General features: G+C 40.8%; 1 protein-coding gene across 6 annotated transcripts; it reads left to right on the top strand.

The window, feature by feature from the left end:
• Positions 1–677: 677 nt before the first annotated feature.
• Positions 678–16,953, top strand: TBC1D7 (TBC1 domain family member 7). 6 transcript variants are annotated; one of them, XM_025173043.2, is made up of 8 exons: positions 679–1,221; positions 2,714–2,833; positions 4,732–4,812; positions 5,749–5,936; positions 9,305–9,442; positions 14,851–14,996; positions 15,273–15,402; positions 16,792–16,953. In XM_025173043.2, exons 2-8 carry the CDS (start codon positions 2,722–2,724, stop codon positions 16,876–16,878), a joined length of 882 nt encoding a protein of 293 aa, XP_025028811.2. In that variant the 5' UTR covers positions 679–1,221; positions 2,714–2,721; the 3' UTR covers positions 16,879–16,953. The 6 variants fall into 6 exon arrangements, with proteins under 6 accessions (XP_087986783.1, XP_025028811.2, XP_007421652.2 ...); XM_007421590.4 differs by having other exon boundaries at positions 679–1,225; XM_007421589.4 differs by having other exon boundaries at positions 679–1,229.
• The last annotated feature ends 845 nt before the right edge of the window (positions 16,954–17,798 follow it).

Here is a 17,798-nt window from a genome sequence, read left to right as displayed (position 1 = left end):
AGTACAGATATTAGAAACGTGGAAATGAAAAGTATAACTGAAAAGTTGCAGGAACCACAAAACAAGTGCCGAGAGGAAGCTATTGCTCTCAGATGATGCTTTGGGGGTTCAGGTTAGCCACCATAAGAAGCGACCTACCGGCTCTGCAAGCCTGGATCTGATCCAGAAAACGATATTTTTTGGTCGGCCAAGACCAGTTAAAAAGTCTGGGAGCGGTAAACGTATTTAGGACTAAATTCAGCCTCCCCTAATCCAGTAACTTCCAGATGTTAGATGGAAAAAGGCCGGAAAATCCAAAACTTAAACCAGAGATTTGCAGCTAAAGAGTAATTTCAAGAGAGCGATTGCACTATTGCAGTAGGCATTTTACGCCTGCAGCTTATGCTCCATTCCTTGATATTCGAGAAATAGGCTGTGTCTTCTTACCAGGTTTTAGCGGCTCTACTCTAATACATTCTTATTAAAACAATTATATGACAACTCCCCCACCCCCATTTTGAATATAAAACAAACGATGCCAACAGAGAGGCTCCCTCCCCCCGCCTTGGCCAGGGTTTTCTCGCGATTCGGACGTCCTTCCGGTAGCAGCAGCAGCACGCGCCCCGCCCACGGAAAGCAAGAAACCGGGCGCGCGCGAAAACCCGCGATATCTCGGAGGAGAAGCCTCGCGCCGGCCGGGCAGCTACAGAGGCTTCCGGTTTCCTCCTCTGGGCCGGCCGGAGTCTGCGCGGTCTCCGGTGGGAGGGATCTGCGGGCTGGCTTGGCGAGGCCGTGGTGGGCTCGGTTTCTGCCGGGTAGGAAGGAGGTGCCCGGGGAGTTTTGTGGCTGCCTCCGCCGGGGTCCCTCCCGCCCCTTTTCTTGCTCCGGTCGTGGCGGCTTTGACGGCCTTCCAAGGCAACCTTTCTTCGCCCAGTCAGTCTGCTGGCCTGCCTGCTTTCCAGTCGCTCATCTCGTTGCTCTTTTCTTTTTTTTCGGGCCCGGGCTCGCCGTCCTTTTCAGTCCCCCTTAAGCTTTTCTTTCGAGGTGCCCTTCCTTTCAGCCCTCTTGCGAGCTCCCCATTGTCCACCTCACCAGATGTCCTTCATTTAGCCGTCTCAGTTTCTCGCCTGCGGGACGCTCTTGTGGATACCCTGCGGACTAGTTCTGTGGCTTTCGAAGTACTTACTCTAAGCCAGTCTTCTGCAGCCTGGTGCCTTCCAGCTGTGTTAGACTTCAGTTCCTGTTAGTAGGTACTTTGATATCACGATGATACACCGTGGTCTGGGCGTTTGAGTGTCGAAGTGGAATTGGGATACCTAGATTCAAGTCTCTCTCCAAGCCCCAGAGCTTGTTGGCTTGTCCCAAAACTCAGCCCACTTAGTTCACAGGTTTATTGTGAGAATTGGGTCAGAACATGAAGAATGTGTATGCTACTTTGAGCTGTGGAAAAATAGGTGTAATTAATTGCTCATGGCTGTATTATATTTTTATAATGTGTTGCATAGGAATGAAAACAAATGTAACTCTAACTTCAGAAACAGTGGAGAGGGATTTGGTTTTGTCACTTTAGAAGATCAACCTATTTATCATGGCGAAGTCTTTCATGCACTGTAATCCACTTTATGAATTGAATGCTAATCCAGATAATAAATATTTGAAGGTCTTTTAAAATACTGTACCACAAATCTCATTTCCATAACTGGCTAGCTTTCTGGAAGCATTTAATTTCATCTGCAAGAATCCTTGTTCAATGGAATAATTTATAGTGAAACTAGATGGTGCAGGATTACTTTTTCTTTTTTAATTCTAGGTTCCATTTAAAAAGGTTTAATTTTTTGAAGCAAAATATGCTGCAACTTTCAGTGTTCCCACCAAAACATATTAACCTAACAACATGTAGTAATAAACCTCAAACATCTTTTCTGTTTAGTTCACCTGCCTGCCACTGAGATGATTGGTTTTAATTTGTACAATACACTTTCTTCATGTATTCCATTATTTTTAGTTATTGCAAGGAAGTAAAAAGGAAGTTATCTTTAATTATTTTTTCTGAAATGTTAAAGGGTCTAGAGCTATTGATACCCCTTTAATGATGACTACAAGATAGGTTGTCTATGCTTCTATATTTCCATTATTAAGGTATGAATTCTGTTGTTTATGCAGCCAGAACAGTATCACCTACCCTGAAAACGTATCTGAAGACTTGTCAAAACTCTGAGGTTTGCAGAAGTAGAAACAATCTGCAGGAAAAAGAAATAGCAAACTGGGAAGAATGGAAGAACCTGGTTTTAATTTTGCTGCTTGTCCCTGTTTCCCATTATTGTTTAGGATTACAACTGCACCAAACTTTTGTTGCAGGTCTCATTTTTATATAGAAATCCTGAATGCAGTCCCCTGTGTTCTAGTTCATGGATAGTCAAAATTCACCATGCACATAGGGGACTGAATATACTTGGGATGTGTAAAGTTTAAGGTCTGTAGCATTGCAAACTAACACTAGGAACAGAGACTTAAATTGAGGAAAATCCTGAACAATCTAATAAGGAATGCATGTTGGATGGAGAAAAGCCTTGGGAAAGCAGGGCAGAAGGGGAAGGGAAATTAATTATTTGGAAAGAGATGTGGCTGAATATAACCCCAAACAGGAGAATTTTGTATCGCAACATTTTGTCATTGGATATACTGATAGTAAGACGCTTATTTGCTAACATATGTTAATTTGTCTTTATTTTAGAATGAGACATGGCTGAGGATCCTCAGAGAAATTTCCGATCTGTGTACTATGAAAAAGTAGGATTTCGTGGTGTTGAAGAAAAGAAGTCGTTAGAAATTCTTCTGAAAGATGATCGGTTGGGTATGTTTGATAGCCCATGTAGTACAATATAATGTTTGCATTTGTTCAGTTCATTGTATGTATACTCAGGGCTATAATCTCATATATGCCTTTTTGGAAAAAAAGATTGAGTCTTCCCAATCTGTATGTATTCTGTACATAACTTCATAGAATCATAGGATTGGAAGGGATCTTGGAGGTCCAGGGCAGGAATCTTCATACCATCCCAGACAAATGGCTGTCCAACTGTGGAAATCACCAGTGATGGAACATCCATGACCCCATGCGTGCTTGGAACATACGTATGTCATAGTAGGTATAAATATGAATGATCCAGCAACTGGGAATCTATTTGTTTGATTTTGAATTATCCACATTTCACTTTGAGTAACATGCAGTGTGGATACCAGCCTTGCAGCTATTTCAACCTGTATTCATTACATGTTCATTCCTGTTAGGAGACCCAATGATTTGAAGTATTTGGTGTTTTTCATGTGGAAGTTATACTGCAGAGTATGAACACATCCAGTTCAAACATATTTTTTCACACCTAAATAATGTGCAAGTTTTCATCAGTCAGCATTTGATTCAGCCTTTCCTAACCTGGACCCCATTAATATGAATAGCTAATTATCTAGAATTTCCTAGCCAGCATGCCTATTATTGAGAGTTCTGAGAGTTACAAGATGCCCATATTGGAGAAGCCAGCTTTAATTAATTATATATTGAGGGTAAGCTAAGGGTATATTTTGACTTTTGGCAGAATTACTGCTTCTGTTTTTCTGAATTACTCTTGACAACTGAATATCCAACATTCCTAAAGCCCTAAAAGTTATTACAGCAAGGTAGAAATGAGGGACAAGAAATATTTTTTGTCTCTCCACCATTTCCAACCTTTGAAAGTATCTTATTCAACCTCTTTCAAGTATCGCATAGAAGGAAATCCTTATAAATCAACAGTCTTCTGCTGGAAGCAAGTTTGGTAGAATTTGATGAGGATTAATCACCTCTTGATTGTGCTATTGAAATATGTTCTGCATGGGGCTGCCCTTGAAGAGGATTTGGAACCCTCAGCTGGTCCAGAATGCAGCAGTATGTGTGGTTTTGGGCACGTTGTGGTATGCCATATAACACTGGCTGCATTGGCTCCCAGTAGACTTTTGGGAGTTCAAGGTGCTGGTTGTCAGCTTTAAAGCCCTAAATGGCATAGGATCAAATTACTTATGGGACTATCCCCAGTGGTTTCTGCTTGCCCCACCAGATCTGGCAGGGTGGGCATGCTCCAGGTACCATCAATAAATCAATGTCATCTGGTGGGTCCCTGGAAGCATGCCTTCTCTGTTGTGACGCCTGGCCTATGGAACAGCCTCCTGCCTGAAATACAGGTAGCCCCTACTCTGTTGGCCTTTTGTAAGGTCATGAAGACCTGGCTCGTCCTCCAGGTGTTGGGGTCAGGATGTTGGCATGGAGGCTGTGGCATGGGTGTATGTGATTAGTGATTTTGTGGTTTTATTGTGCCTTGATACAGTTTTATTTGGTTTTTGTTTGTTGTTTTTGGTTTAATGGATTTTTAAAATCTTGCTCGCCGCTCAAAGCTTCTTGGATAGATGGGTGGCCATATAAATTGGATTAGTAAATAATTAAAATATAGATTCTACTTATTTTATTAATACAAAACTAGAGTTTTAATGGGAGGGAGGGAGGCTGTGTGGAACTCTCTGCAGGAGCTGAGTTGGATTGCTGGCTGATTTTCTCCTCCATGGCTGAAACACTCCTCCTGACTTGAGGAAGGCAGAAAATTTACCTGTAATATGTTCTCTGGAGAGCCTTTTGTCCTAATACCAGGAACCCATTGTCAGTGTTGATTAGAGATGCCTCATAACATTGTTAAAATACTGTTTTTAAATCTTCATTCATAGATATTGAGAAGCTTTGCACATTTAGTCAAAGGTTTCCTCTCCCATCTATGTATCGGACCTTGGTGTGGAAGGTGCTTCTAGGTATGGAAATTGATGAAGACTAAATGCTTCCTTATAAATAACAAGGTGGCTTTGCTCATCTGCTTACAGTTGTGTTTCCTGATAAAACCTTGGAATAGATGCCTGGCGGGTGTATCCATTAAGACATATTAAGTGGTGTTAAGCAATATAATTGGCTACTGTAATGCATGTAAAGTGAAATTTCCAGTGGTTTGCATTATGTTTCTGAGTATCTTTGCTTAACCTGGAATATTTAGGAAGGAATACTGCTTAATTTTTTTGTGAAGACATTCTAGCATTGCTCTGATATCTCTAGCTTTTCTGAGGTTGGCCTGGGAAAAACTGTTACCTGAAATTTTCAGGAAGCATCAAAATAGGTAACTGTGGTTTTTAATCAGCTTCCCAAACCTGGCTTCTTCCAGATATGTTGGAACTGGAAATTTCAGATTCTCAACCACATCTGTATCTGGGGTGGAGAAGACTGGTCTATGCAGTGTCATGGTTTTGTTCCCTAAAAACAATTATGTGCTTAAAATGTTCAGTAGTTTTGTTTGTTAATAATTAGGGAGACTTGGACTGTGCTTTTGAATTTTCTGTATAAAAGCTGTATTCTGTAGTCAGTCCTAAATCAGTCAAACCTAAGTATCCTTACATATATTTACAGGAGGAACTCCTGTTCGTAAAAAAACCCAAAAAACAGTACATGAATGAGGCTTGCCTTTCTGCTCATTCCTCCTGTACAGTGTCTTCAGCAAGAAAACTGTCCTTGCAGCTTGTTAGCAGAGATATTAGAGAACATAGCAAACTAGAGTATGCAATATCAGGACCATAGCATTTGTTCATAAATGCTGGATTTTTTTTAGCTGATCTGAGAAAAACTGGTATGAAGATGAATGTTTCACCCTCAGAGCAAGTACACTTCAATCTAAATCTCTCGTTCTCTCTTTTTCTTTAAAGGAATTCTCCCACCTCACCATGAATCTCATGCGTTTGTGATGAAATGCAGAAAAGAACAGTATGGGGATGTCTACCGTGCTCTTCAAGTAATTCGCTTTATCACGGATTCTACTCCACAGGTTGAAGTATTCCTCCGGATATATCAGTTGGAATCAGGAAAGCTACCTCAAAATCCATCTTTTCCTTGGGTCAGTGAAGGTTAATTTTACTTTTGATAAAATTTTTACGCACAAACCCAGATCTTTTCTGTCTGAAATTGAGTTAAATTGTGAGGGAAATGCATAATGATAATCTGGAAATGCAGTTCACCTTGTGATATCAAATTAATTTTTCCTTGGAATACTGCGAAGAGAATGATTGGGAAAAATTGGCTGTAATGGCAATATATTCTAGGGCCAGCCATGGTTTTTTGCATAATGTTTTCTCCTTGTGGTTAATGGCAAATGTTGCAGAAATTAGAATTGCCCAGAAAAAGCAAACATGTGCATCCTTCTCATGTATTCTTAACTGTAACTTTGGAGGACTGTGGTGAAGCATTTACAATTCCTCTTTAGGAATTGAATGCTTTCATTTGCCTCTGCAGTTCCAATTAAGGATGTTCCCTTTTATCTTTTCTTTTTCAAGATAATGAAGGGCAGTAAAGTAGTAATAAGAAAAGCAAGCATAAAAACATTTATTCCCTGGAGCTAGATGAAAAGCATACTTCTTATCTAGTCCTCAAACATAATACTTTAATAGGCGGAAAAAATTCTTTTGGAAAGTAAAGTGTCATTAAAAAGGGTGTTAGAGATGGTGAGAATCAACTTACATATAAATTAAAATATATTTTGGCTTTTTCTTCCTCTGCATTGGTGTTGTTTTCTTCAGTTCTTTTCAGTTAAACTTGTAACAAAATCCAATATGAACTCCATTTTCAAAAATGAAAAAAAAAGGCTATTATAGTACACATGATTTTATTTAGTCAACCTTTATTGCAGGTCACAGACCCAGACTACTTAAAAGAAAATACAGTATGTAAAACAAAGTACAATGTAACATGCGTGATAAAAAAAAAGCCCTTTAATCATGTTTAGTGAACTTTGCTGTCATCAGTACACAATTTTTATAGACTAAATTATAAAATAGATAGCACTAGTTATCTTGGGATCTTTATCTGCCAAAACAAGCTGTACATAGAATTCTTCTGTCTAACCTGGAAATGGGCTAATAATTATTAGTATCTCATTGCAAGTGTCTCAGTAAAAATTGAAAATTTTAAAAAATGATCCTGTGATTCAGTGCCCCCAACTTTACAAAGGTAAAAGACTTTTGCAGTATTTACCCTTCAACACTGCTGATGGTAAGATGCTAAATCACAATATTGTAAAGGCCCTCTGAAATGTTTGTAAGTTGGGCCAAGTCTAATGCTGGTTTAAAATGAAATTAGCTGTACTCCAATTGAGCTCTAAGTGACACCTTGGTATATTCTGTTTGTAATACCATGTCAAGAATTCTTTATTTAATAGCTACCATTGCCTAATCTTGCTTCAGGTGCATCACCATCTCATTTGAGAACCCCTATTTATAAAATTTGTCCTTTATTTGGAGTTTTCAAGATGAGTAATATTTGTCTGACGGAATAAGCTGTACCAGACCTCGGGGTGGAAAGTGAGCTTTTAACCAACATCTGAATACACATTGCCATGCCCTCATTTCAGTTTTTATAAACTCTGCCTCCAACCATAGAGCAGCATTAGGCACACAATGTGCTACCCAACATAACCCTGGGAAGCCAGTTAGAACTTTCTTTAATTTTTTACAGTTGACACCTGGATTTAACTGCGCTTCATCTTGGCTTCAAAGCAGCTGGTGCATACTGGGCTCTTCCAGAAAAAGGAAGAGAGGATTGCTGCTGAACTTCTCTATGTGTTCAGAGCAACGTGGGAGATAAGAGTGTGTCGCTTCCCTGAATAATGTTCACACACAAAACCCAAGTACTTGAAACAAGGGAGTTGTTCAATTACAGGTCCTTTAAGGGTCCAGCACAACTTTTTGAAGCCCTTTGCAAAATGCATGACCTTTGTTTTCTCATAGGTAATGTATAATAAGTGTTCCCTACAGTAATGGACCAGTGCTGCCATGGCTGTTCCAAAACATGTAGGTATTTGCAGTAGTATGACAGCATCATCTGCGTAAAGCAGTATAGATGCAGGTTTATTAGCCAGTTTGAAGGAATGAAATACTTCCTTACTTAAGGCATCTTCCATTGCATTAATATAATTAACAAGTAATGAGGCCAAAATATACCCTTGCTTAACCCTTTGCTGATTGGCCCCTGTGTTTGAATGTGCCTGGCTATAGTGTATATTACCCACAAACTGGTGTTCTTAAAGTGCATGTAATAGGGTGAGTACAGGTAGTCCTTGGTTAACAATGGCAGTTGAGACTTTTTCTGTTGCTAAGCAATGTGGTCGTAAACCATAATGTAATATGATGGCACTGCTTAGCAATGGCAGTTCCAGTACTTCTGGGTGCCGTCATTAAGTGAATTCCATGCTGTTAAGCGCAACATCACATGGTCACCATTTGCGACCTCCTGCTGCCTTCCCCATTGACTTTGCTTGTTGGAAGCTGGCAGTGAAGGCTGCAAATGGCGATCACGTGACCATGGGATGCTGCAACATCATAAGTATGAGCCAGTTGCCGAATGCCTGGATCTCTCTCATGTGAATGTGGGGATGCTGCGATGGCCAGAACTTCGAGGACCAGCTGTAGGTATCGCTCGTTCAGTGCTGTCATAAGTTCAAACAGTTACTGAATGAGTGGTGGTTAAGCCAGGACCACCTGTAATAACATATCAACCATAGTTTCATTTTTGGCATATGATAACCAATCTTTTGGACTCATGGAAAGATAAGATTACAATCACATGCAGGCATCTGAAAATAAGCTCCGTTGATTAAAGTAGACTTATTTCAGGGTAAATAGATATAGGCTTGTTTTGCATGAACTATGGACATGTAATCTCTTAATAATCCTTTCAACAACTATGTAAGGTTGATTGGTTCTGTGGCCCCCATATTATGAAGCAAAGGAAAGAACAAAACTGACAGATGGTGGCATACCTAAGATCACCTAATAGGTTTACGGCCAAGATGAGATTACCTCAGGTGCTGACTATGGGTTGAGCAAGATAGCTATTCCCTCATCTCCCAGAGCTCTAAACCTGCCAGAGGCCATTGTCTTGCAACCTCCTTGCGAGGAGCAACTGTCTGAAGCACTTGTGGGCAATCTCAAATCCTCTCCTTGGCTAGAGAGGAATTACAGAAAACCGGTTTTCTTGCCGGCTCTTCATTATGCCATGGTCGGCTCTGCTTTTAACAGAGTCATCTTCAGTTCGCTATTTCTTCTCCCGAAGTCCTGTAGGTTTGCTGATTTAGAAACTTTTGTGTAGCATCCTCAGTGCACATTTGCACCAAACACATTGCTATTAGTGGGAACTTGGCTGCAGATTTTAACTCTGTGATGCACGTGCTGCCTCTCTGTGATTCTCTGCCATGTCTCCTTTGCTTTCTAGGAATCTGAAGATAAGATATTCCTTGCTATTGCTAAAGCGATGGAAGAAATGGTGGAAGATAATATTGATTGCTACTGGCTAGTCAGTAGCTTTGTGAACCAGTTAAACAATAAGTACAAGGAGTCATTACCCCAGCTGGTAAGAAAATAAGAGTGTCTCTGCAGAACTGCACATGTGAGCTTATATCCCATATAGAAATAGGAAATGGGATTCTAGATATATAATTGGTAATGTGTATCATCCTCACTTAGAGGTTAGAGATGAGGAAAATATAAATTTAAAATTATATGCAAAGAAGATGGTTATGATGATACAAGGTAGTTTCTGGCTATGGGCTCTTGATTTAAGTAATTTCACATGAGAAATCAGTTTGTTTAAAAAAATCTGCCATGCTTGACTTGTACTTGCTTGTCTTCTAGGCTTTATATTCACCATCTCTAAAAAAAATAACATTAATTGCCTATGATCAGAGCTTTCTAGTTTTGTGCTAGCCATCTCTAACTTTTGTTGTGGATTTATGTAGGTATATAAAGTTTATGCATATATTTACATTAAGTTTGTGCTTATGCTAACTTTATAATAGACTCCACTGAATCCCTCTATCCACCAACACCACAATTTTGCATTTGGTTGTAAAACAGTGGACTCGGGATTGTGGTAAAAGAAAATAATAATTCCCATTAGCCCAGTCTGCCTAGTGTGCTCTGGGACACTGTTGCTTCTGACAACGTCTCTTAGAAATGTGCAGCATGATTTTGAAGAAGAGTTGCGACCTAAATTGGAGAAAATAGGATGTAATATAGCAGGAGATAGTTTGTTTGGCCTTGGCTTAGTGTTTATGTGTAGTCTCCTCCAGTAGCACTTAAGGCATTAGTGGGAGATTGGAGATAAGCTGCTTATTCCAAACAAGATGCCTCATAAAAGGTAGGATGATAATTGAGAAAATGTTCCAATCTTAGAGCAAGCCCTTTTATTTTAATTGTTATTGTATATATCTGAAACTGACTGGTTAGCTTCTTTCTATTCCTGTTGATAATTTCTGTTATGATTCATTACCTTAAGAGTTGCCTGCAAAACCATGAGGCTGCAAAGAGTGACAGCAGAGATTGAGTTTGTCATAATATGCTATGATTTATTGTGATGAGTGAGCCAGCTTCCTGCTGGGCTTCACATGCTCCCTGTTTCCTTTTGCACATCTGCAAGGAGGAGATTGCAAGCATTCACTTTCACTTTTGATTAACTGCATTTTACTGTTGTGCCTGAGCTTTAAAAATGTGGTAACCTTTACTTATTTATTTTATATATTTATTTATATTTCAAATTTGTCACCACCCATCTCACTGTGGGGTGACACTGGGCGGTTTACAGTAAAAATAGAATAAATATTGATTGAAATAGATAAATAAAAATTAATTAAAATATGTTAAAAATACGCTTCCTTAGCTTGAGGGTTAGTTATTTCAAGCAAACCATAGTTTTAAATCACCACGGTTTAGATCAGCTCCAGGGCTTGGGAATTGAGGGCTCTGTACTCCATTGGTTTTCTTCCTTCCTTCCTTTGAGGCCAGTTCCAATCACTGTTGGTTGGAAGGGAGAGATCACTCCTTAGGCCCCTTCTTTGTGGAGTGCCCCAGGGTTCAGGGCTCTCTCCCCTCCTATTCAACATCTACATGAAACTGTTGGGTGAGGTCATCCTCTAGTTTAGGGTTCCATATCATCAGTATGCTGATGTTACTCAATTATATCTTTTATAAGGTTGAGAAAGTGGTGGCTTCGCAGCTCCAGAGGGTCCTGGAGGAAACGGATTATCTGGACCCTTATCAGTCGGGTTTCAGGCCTGGTTATGGAACGGAAATGGCATTGGTCGCACTTATGGATGATCTCTGGCGGGAGCGGGATGGTGGTAGTGCGACCATCCTTGCTCTCCTTGATCTCTCAGCGGCGTTCGATACCGTCGACCACGGTATCCTATTGGGACGGCTCAGGGATATGGGGGTGGGCGGCACAGTCTTGTGCTGGTCACCTTCTTTCTCCAGGGCCGATCCCAGTCGGTGGTGATAGGGAGCGAGAGGTCCCATCCTTGGCCCCTCCTTTGTGGGGTGCCGCAGGGTTCGGTTCTCTCTCCACTCCTTTTCAACATCTATATGAAACCGCTGGGTGAGATCATCCGTCATCATGGGATGAGGTATCATCAGTATGCTGATGATACTCAACTATATATCTCCATCCCTGGTGAGGTAAGTGATGCCGTGACCGCCCTCTCGCGGTGCCTGGAGGCTGTGAGGGTCTGGATGGGGAACAACAGGCTCCAGCTGAACCCTGGCAAGATGGAGTGGCTGTGGGTTAATGGCTCCTCTGTATCCGGGACATTGTCATTGGTCCTGGATGGGGTAGCACTGCCCCAGACAGACCCAGTGCGTAATTTGGGGGTCCTCCTGGACTCACGGCTCCTGCTGAAAGAGCAGGTGGCAGCCGTGACCAGGAGGGCTTTTGCACAGCTTCGGGTTGTGCACCAGTTACGCCCTTTCCTGGATCGGGATGCCCTTTGAATGGTCACTCATGCCCTTGTTATCTCCCAGATAGACTACTGCACTGCGCTGTATATGGGGCTACCCTTGAAGATTATCCGGAAGCTTCAGCTGGTCCAGAATGCAGCCGCGCAAGCAATTTTTGGGGCCCGAAGAAGGACCCATATAACACCTCTGCTCCGTGAGCTGCATTGGGTACCGGTTTGCTTCCGGGTCCAATTCAAGGTGTTGGTTATCACCTTTAAAGCCCTACATGGCATGGGGCCAGGTTACCTGAAGGACCGCCTCGCCCCCACGATTTCAACCCGTCCCACCTGATCTCACAGAGAGGGCATGCTCCAGATCCCCGCGGTAAAAGAACTTCGATTAGCAGGGTCCAGAAGGTGGGCCTTCTCTTCTGTAGCCCCCACCCTTTGGAACATCTTGCCCCCGGAGGTGAGACAGACCCCCTCACTCCAGGCCTTTCAGAGGGATTTGAAGACCTGGCTCTGCCATCTGGCCTGGGGCGGGGAGGGAGGATATCAGAAATGGGGTTGGCTGGCCCCTTAGCGGCCTGGTGTGGCCCCTATCGGCCTCTTGGATTTTTTAGCCTTTTTATCTTTGTAATGTCTGGTTTTTATAACTTTTAATTATATATTTCTGATTTTAGTTTGTTGTAAGCTGCCCAGAGTCCCCCATTGTGGGGAGATGGGCGGGGACAAGTCTATTAAATAAAATAAATAAAAAATAAATAATCTTAGACTGGCAGAGTGAGGCTGTTGAAGTCCTGTCCCAGGGCCTGGAGGCTATGCAGGGCAGGATGGGGAGGAACCGTCTTCAGCTCAATCCTACCAGTACTGAGTGGCTGTGGTTGTTAGGGCCACCTGGATTTAGGGAGATTCCCACTGATCTTGGGTGGGGTTGCATTTCCAGTATGGGGTTGCACACTGATTGGGGGTGCGCAATTTGGAGTCTTCTTGGACTCATAGCTCCTGATTGATGAACAGATAGCAGCTGTGGCCAGGAAGGCCTTTAGACAGGTTCATCTGGTGCACCGGTTGCACCCATTCCTGGATCAAGAGGCCCTTCAGGCAGTCACTCATGCCCTAGTCATTCAGCTTGTCTGTTGCAATGTACTGTATGTAGGGCTGCCTTTGAAGATCACTTGGAGGTTTCAACTGGTTTAAAATCCAGCAACATGGTCAATGTTAGGCATACCTTGGCATGCCCATGTCATACCTCTGCTCTGCAAGCTGCACTGGTTACATGTCTGCTTCTGGGTGTAATTTATTGTGCTGATTATGACCCATAAAGCCCAATATGGCGTTGTTGTTGTTGTTCAGTCGTTAAGTCGTGTCCAACTCTTTGTGACCCCATGAACCATATCGCGCCAGGCCTTCCTGTCCTTCACTGCCTCCCTCAGTTTGCTCAGTTTCATGCTCATTGCTTCAGTGATGCTATCTAACCATCTCATCCTCTGCCGTTGTCTTCTCCTTTTGCCTTCAATCTTTCCCAGCATCAGGGTCTTTTCCAAGGAGTCCTCTCTTCGCATTAGGTGACTAAAGTATCTGAGCTTGAGCTTCATTAACCCTAACCCTAACCCTCCTAGCAGTCCAGGGGACTCTTAAGAGTCTTCTCCAGCACCACAGTTCAAAGGCATCAATTCTTTGGCACTCAGCCTTCTTTATGGTCCAGCTCTCACAGCCATACATACATACAGCCATACATACATACAGCCAATATGGCATAGGGCCTGGTTATTTGAAAGATCATCTATCTCCCATGATATCTGCCCAGCACATATGAACTGATGGGGCAGGCGCATTTCAGGTCCCTTCAATTAAGCAGTGTCATCTTTCTGTGCTTTTTCTTTTATGGTGCCTGCCCTCTGTAATTAAGTTCCCCCTGAAATTAGGGTCTATCCCACCCTGACAGCATTTGGTGATCCTTGAAGACCAGGCTCTTCTCCCAGGACTTGGGCTATGGTGGTTGGAGCCCCTTGGGAGTTTTGTTGGTTGGATTCACTATCTTGTTCTTTATTTGCTTTCTTTCTTGTCTTTTGCTAGTTTATTTTTGAATATATTTATGTATGTATTTATATTATGAGCCACCCTGAGTCCTTTGGAGTTGGGCAGTGCCTAAATTGAGTAAATTAAATTAAATTAAATTAAATTAAATTAAATTAAATTAAATTAAATTAAATTAAAAACCTAAAACAGCTTCCCCAGTTTGAGCATCAGAATTCCCAGCTAGCTTGGCTGTTGGTAAGAATTATGGGAATTGAAATTGAAAGATTTGAGAAGGCCCAGAAGTCGGTACCTCCCTCTAATGTGAAGTGTAGAGGTTTGCTCAAAAGCATCATGAGGCAATGCTAGAGGGGTCAGAGACCCTTGACCTTCAATCTTCTGACCTTCCAGAGGTAGTGTCACAGGAATAGATGGAGCTGATTTTTAAAATTCTTTTTGGGATTAAGGGTGGAGATGCCCAATGCTCAGAGAGGCATTTGTTTCCTTTCTCATCCTTACTTTCTCCTCCAAGCCTGAAAAAGTGCCCAAAGTCTGAAGTGTTAGATTTGTCACAGAATTTGTCACATTCATGAAATGCACCTAGAAGGCCTGGATGGGGGGGAGAAAGTTATTTTTAAATTATGTCGAGTAATTTTGAGGATGTGGGATACAATCCTGTATGCATGCAAAATGCATGTTGAAGCAGAACCACTGGAAGAACACCCAACTAATTAGCAGACAGAAGCTGGTGTCATGGTAAAAATGTCATAATGTGTTCCTCTTGCCCTGTGATTTTTTTATAAAACTCTGGAATGCTGGTTCTTTAAGGAATTTTCAAATGACTTTGTAAATATATTGTTATGTATATTTATGACCTTTAAGAAACATTATTTATTAAGTTATTTGCTTCATATATCACACTAAATTTCATTTGGCGAATGGTTTTTGTGCCACAAATTCCAATGAAGAAAAAAAGTTTTAAAAATTATTTTAATATATTTCATTAAGTCTTTTTATATTTATGCTGCTGCAGCCAAAACTTCTGGAACAAATCCTGAGCCTTGAGGACAGCCGACTTCTAGCACATCTGAAATTGTGTTCAGCAATGGGCCAGCTTCCTTATAATCTTTGGTTTAGAAAGTGTTTTGCTGGATGCCTTCCTGAATCCAGTTTACAAAGGCAAGTTTCTCTCCCATCTCTCCTAGATTGGACAAATTAAGTCCCTGTAGTCTTCTTCAGTGGAACATATGCCCATGAATCACATGGACATAATGTTTTGACAGTCAGCAATTTCCAGCATTCTGAAAAATATGTCAATTGTTCAGCTTTTCTAGGAGTTGTGTATACACTGAGATGTGATTTTAATCAGGAAAGAAATATATCAATAGTGAATATAAATTATAGATATAAAATTAAGAACATACAGTTTTATGACTCTGTGGTTGAATTTTCTAGGGTTTGGGACAAAGTTATTAGTGGTTCTTGCAAAATCCTTGTCTTTGTTGCTGTTGAGATCTTATTAACCTTTAAAATGAAGTTGATGGCCTTGAATAGTGCAGAAAAGATCGAACAGTTTTTGGAAAATGTAAGTATTCTTTCATACTGTACATTGTAAATCCTAGAAAAGCATTGTTTTAATTATACTCAATGGTATCTTGAAGAGCAAGAGATAAACAACTGGTTCTACTCAATTTAGAAAACTGAAGTCAAAAGTGGGAATTTTTATTTGTATTTATATCCAGTTCAAGCAAGTCAAGTAATGGACAGTGCTAACCATGGCTGACAGTACAAGGTTAGAAATGATAATCAGAGTTTCTAGGTCTATAGCAGTTTCAACATTGTTTGCTTCAGTGTCTTGATTTGATATTCTATATTTTGCAGCCTCTAGCCATAAATTGTGATTTATAGCTCACAATGGTTGAGTTCATTCATTGTGCTAAGTCATAATATAAGGGGTTTTGGTTGCAGCTTGGCATTAAATATGAACCCAGCTCTGTAAACCATGATTTATATCTTTGTGTTATCTGTGAATGAGGTTACTGTAGCTTGTTTAACAAAACATGATGTAAAAGCCATGGCTGAGCATCATTTAATTTCAGGGGATTCTTTTAAACTGTGGTTTGGTTTGAACTCTGAATTTAAGGCAGAAGTATTAACTGGCTGAACTCATTCATCCCTGAAGGAAATCTGTTTTATCCCCTTTCATGGATTTTGGAAGGATGATGGTTTTTAGAAAAGTCTTTGAATCATAGATTATTGTGTTCTTTGTAAAATAGCTTCTTTTAAAAAATCAGTTTCATATCTGTTGTAATATTTTATAGCGTGTTACTGTGTCTTATTTTTAAAACTTAAAAGATATTGTTTTAAACTGTTAGCCGTCTTAGACTGATTGAGGAAATAGCAGATGCTGTAAAAAAGTAAAAGTTCTGAACAACTTTCACAGATGGTTGGGTTGTGAGGACAGAGGTGACAGTACCACATCAAACTATTTATCTTTTCTGCATTTGTGACCATAGCCCTTGTTTTTCTCTTATAGGATAAAGCAGGGAATGGGTGGTGGTAGTAAAGAAGATCTCTAGGGACCTTCTATAGGGAATAGGAAGGTTAATATAACTGACATAGAATAGATTTCTAAGCAATCACTAATGCATTTGTGGATCTACTTTGCAGGCAGCCTTACTCTTACATTTCCCTGGAAGGAATGCAGTAGCTCCATTGTTTGCCTACAGGGAGCTGATCCTTCCTGAGAAATGAATGAGCTGAAAAGCTCAGTGTGTATCAGAGCCCTTTGGTTCCTTGGGAGGTTTGAATGGAAAAGACAGAACTGAGATATTAGCATTACAATTCTGTACACATTGACCTGGGAGTAATCCCCCTGTGTGTATTGGAAGACGTGATCCTGGGTAAACATACTCTAGACTGCACTGTAAAACAACTCTGTATCTCAAGCTAAATATGTTTTTATCTTTCATAGATACCTCAAGATAACACTGATGCAATTGTGAGCAAAGCTATTGAATTATGGCACAAACATTGTGGGACCCCTGCTCATTCAGTTTGAAAATATCTGCTTTTCTGTTTTTGTTTATGTCTCTTTCCCTCTCCAAAATATATAATTAAAATTATTTAAACATTATGGGTACAGTGGTCATAATTGTGATGTGTTACTCCTGTGGCAGAGAGTTGGAATCTGTGGTATGACAACTCCTAGCAGTCCCAGTCAGCATTGTGAATGGTGAAGGATTCTGGGAGTTATAGTTCAGCAACATTTGGAAGGTCACAGGTTCCCTATCAGAAGGACCTCTACATACATATGCGTAGAAGAGATGCTTTTTAGGAAGGGGCTGATTGGGAAATGGAAAGCCTAAAAGCGAAGTATTTTGAAAGTAAAGTTTTGATCAATTTAATGTAGTGCTCATTCATTCTCTATTTAATGAGGCCGTCAAGTGAACAAGCTCCTTCTTATCATGCAGACTCTTCTAGATTTGAAGAAGGGAGTATATTGGCCATAGCAGTTCAATAGTGCAACCTTCTACCCTTGGTATAACAGGTCCTATCTCTGTCTAAACTAATTGCAGTCAAGTGGCAGGTGTTCCTCTTATATATCTCCATTTCTGTATGTGAGGCAAAGCAAGGTAAAAAAGGGTGAGCAATCAGTATATAAAAAGGGATCAGCAGCTGCCGGTGTTTATAACAGATCAGATTAAAATGCTTTGGGCTGCTTTTTCATGGTTTGCCCACTATATTGACTCATAAACTAACCAGTTAGGCTGGGTTTGCACAAAATTGCTAAGCTGTGAAACAAATCAAGGTTAAAATTAATCAAGCACAGTACATTATATGAATGCATCTGCTAGGATTTTAACTGACCTGGTTAAACATGTTGGGTGAAGATAGGCTTTGTGTTGTGCTTTTCTTCACACACAGTAGGAGGCAGAATTAATGCTTCTGCTATTTGACATTTCTAACTAGAGGCCCATT

The sequence above is a fragment of the Python bivittatus genome, unplaced genomic scaffold, assembly GCF_059951505.1.
Source record: "Python bivittatus isolate LINGU-HERP-01145 unplaced genomic scaffold, Pbiv_v1 ctg000840_np1212, whole genome shotgun sequence".
Lineage (NCBI taxonomy): Eukaryota > Metazoa > Chordata > Lepidosauria > Squamata > Pythonidae > Python > Python bivittatus.
This window is presented reverse-complemented; position numbering and strand designations above follow the sequence as displayed.